At 23.2% G+C, this 2,154-nt stretch overlaps 1 protein-coding gene across 1 annotated transcript, besides 3 other annotated features; it reads right to left on the reverse strand.

Moving 5' to 3' along the window:
• On the reverse strand, positions 1–771 carry EDI_223710 (uncharacterized protein; the record flags this gene model as incomplete). The annotated part of the gene is made up of 1 exon (XM_001740455.1): positions 1–771. A coding segment is annotated over one exon (771 nt), but the record flags the coding sequence as incomplete, so codon positions are not given.
• Positions 772–1,320: 549 nt separating this feature from the next.
• Positions 1,321–1,348: a sequence feature (AT_rich).
• A 291-nt stretch (positions 1,349–1,639) lies between these two features.
• Positions 1,640–1,682: a sequence feature (AT_rich).
• Positions 1,683–1,765: 83 nt separating this feature from the next.
• Positions 1,766–1,952: a repeat region.
• Between the last annotated feature and the right edge of the window lie 202 nt (positions 1,953–2,154).

Raw genomic sequence — 2,154 nt, forward strand, 5'->3', positions numbered from 1 at the left:
TCTGTATTCTTTTGTTCTACTTGCAAATATTCTCATCTTCTCATATTCCTCAAATATTGGTGTAATAAGAACTCCTTCGAGTTTTGTAACTTCTTCCATACAATTTCCTTGTATGTGTGAAGGTGGAATTAAACCATTTTGGAGTAGTGGTAAATCGTTGTAATTTAACATCACAAACGGATCATCATAGAATTTATTAGGATGAATGCATTGGAAAATAAAATATGGTTTTTGGTTGAGATTGTTAATGATAGTGTTTTTCATTTGATCATTAATTTCATAGTGATAGGAGTATTGTATTACTAAATCACATTTAGGAGGTATTTTTGTTAATGTAAATTGACTAGTTCGAAAAAAGTAATTAAAGAAAGATTGTTTAGGACAAACTTGAATACTTTGATTTATTATTTCAATAAAATTGTCAAATGACTTCTCTTTACAAATTATTTCTTCTGTTCGTTTTTCTTGGTATGTCATGAGAGTATAACTTGGTTCTTCATGAATTCTTTTCAGATATGAATTAATTATTTCAAGTTGTTTATTAATATGTTCTGCCATTCTAACTACTTTCTCATGTTGTTGTAGAATGACAATGATTTCTTTTGGTTTTGTGGTTCTGATATAATCAACTAATTTTCTTGTTCTTGACTTTGCTTCACTTTCTTCATTGAACTCTGTGATTGAGTTAATCATTTCAATCCGTTTTTCACTCTCATTTAACTCTTCAAAACTAACTTTTTTAGAATTAATTGTAGTGCTACTTGGAATCATTTATTATTCTTATTTCGAGTTTTTAGTTCTTCTTTCTTTTTATCACTAAAGTCATCTTAATTGAAGTGTACCCATTTAGTATTTCTTTATAAATGTCCTATATCTATATCCCATTTAATTATTTGTATCTTTGTCATTATTTTCAGTTGAATTGAATGGTATTCTTGAATTAGTTCATATACTTTGAATTTCACATTTAATAAACAACAACATTTACTCATCATTCAACAAATGATAAATATATACAAATACTATTACAATTTATTGTTGTCATTACGTTCTGTTGAATTATGTATTTCTGTATTTCAATAAAATGAATCAGAGAATTAAATAATTAACAAAATACTGGTAAACATAGGATAAAATCTGAGAATAGATTAATGGTATGTTCATTAAAACTTAGAGTGTTGAGTGATATACAATTTAATACAATAAAATTGATGATTAGTTAATATTCTATATATAATCAAATTGTAAACAGTATCATACAATGAAGACATTAATTAATATTCCAGTAATGAATGAAACAATGTTTTATTTTCCTTAAAGAAATAAAAAAATGATTAAAAATATTAATCAACAATGATGATTTTACTTCAATTCTAAATTGATTAAACACTAACACAACATAAATCAATTAGAATATTCTTAAACAAATAATTGAATTGTGAATAGAAAGATAAAATAATTAAGTATGGTAGAGATTAAGAATTTGATTTCTGATTTGTTTGGACTTAAAAATAAAAATAATAGAAAAACATGAAAATGAATAATGTTCATTCAGTTATAGTGAAAACAAGAGAGTTACTGTTAACATTTTGCATCACAAGTTCATTGGAAATAAAAATCATTTCTTCAAATACTATTGATATTAAATAATAATTATTATTATTAAATTTAATATTTTTATTGTGATTCAAAATATTTGGTTTAATAATAAAATTCTTCTCTTTCAACTATTTTAATATAATTTCCATTCTATATCATCTGAACGAAATGACACATTCTCTAAACTGTTGTTCATGATAAATATTTAATATTGGTATTCCTATTTTATTCTATCTCTTGTTATGTAATAAGTTTAAATAGTTCTTCAAAGAATCTTTTCTAGTATATTGGTTTTGCATTTCTTTCAATATTTGTTTCATGGTTATATTGTTCTTTCTTTGTTTATTTTGGTAAATATAAATATTAGTTAGTTTTGTGGTAATTAATTTCTATGTTATATATCATCTTTGAAATTAAATTAAATTTATGTGTTAAATTTCTTTCAAAGAAGTAACGTGAAAGAATTCATACAATTATAAATAGGACTATTATTATATTTGCTAAATGTTAAAATTTAAATTTAATGAAAATTCATTTAACTCACTCGAAAAAAAA

The sequence above is a fragment of the Entamoeba dispar genome, genomic scaffold (genome assembly GCF_000209125.1).
Source record: "Entamoeba dispar SAW760 scf_1105229462955 genomic scaffold, whole genome shotgun sequence".
In the NCBI taxonomy this organism is placed as follows: domain Eukaryota; phylum Evosea; order Mastigamoebida; family Endamoebidae; genus Entamoeba; species Entamoeba dispar.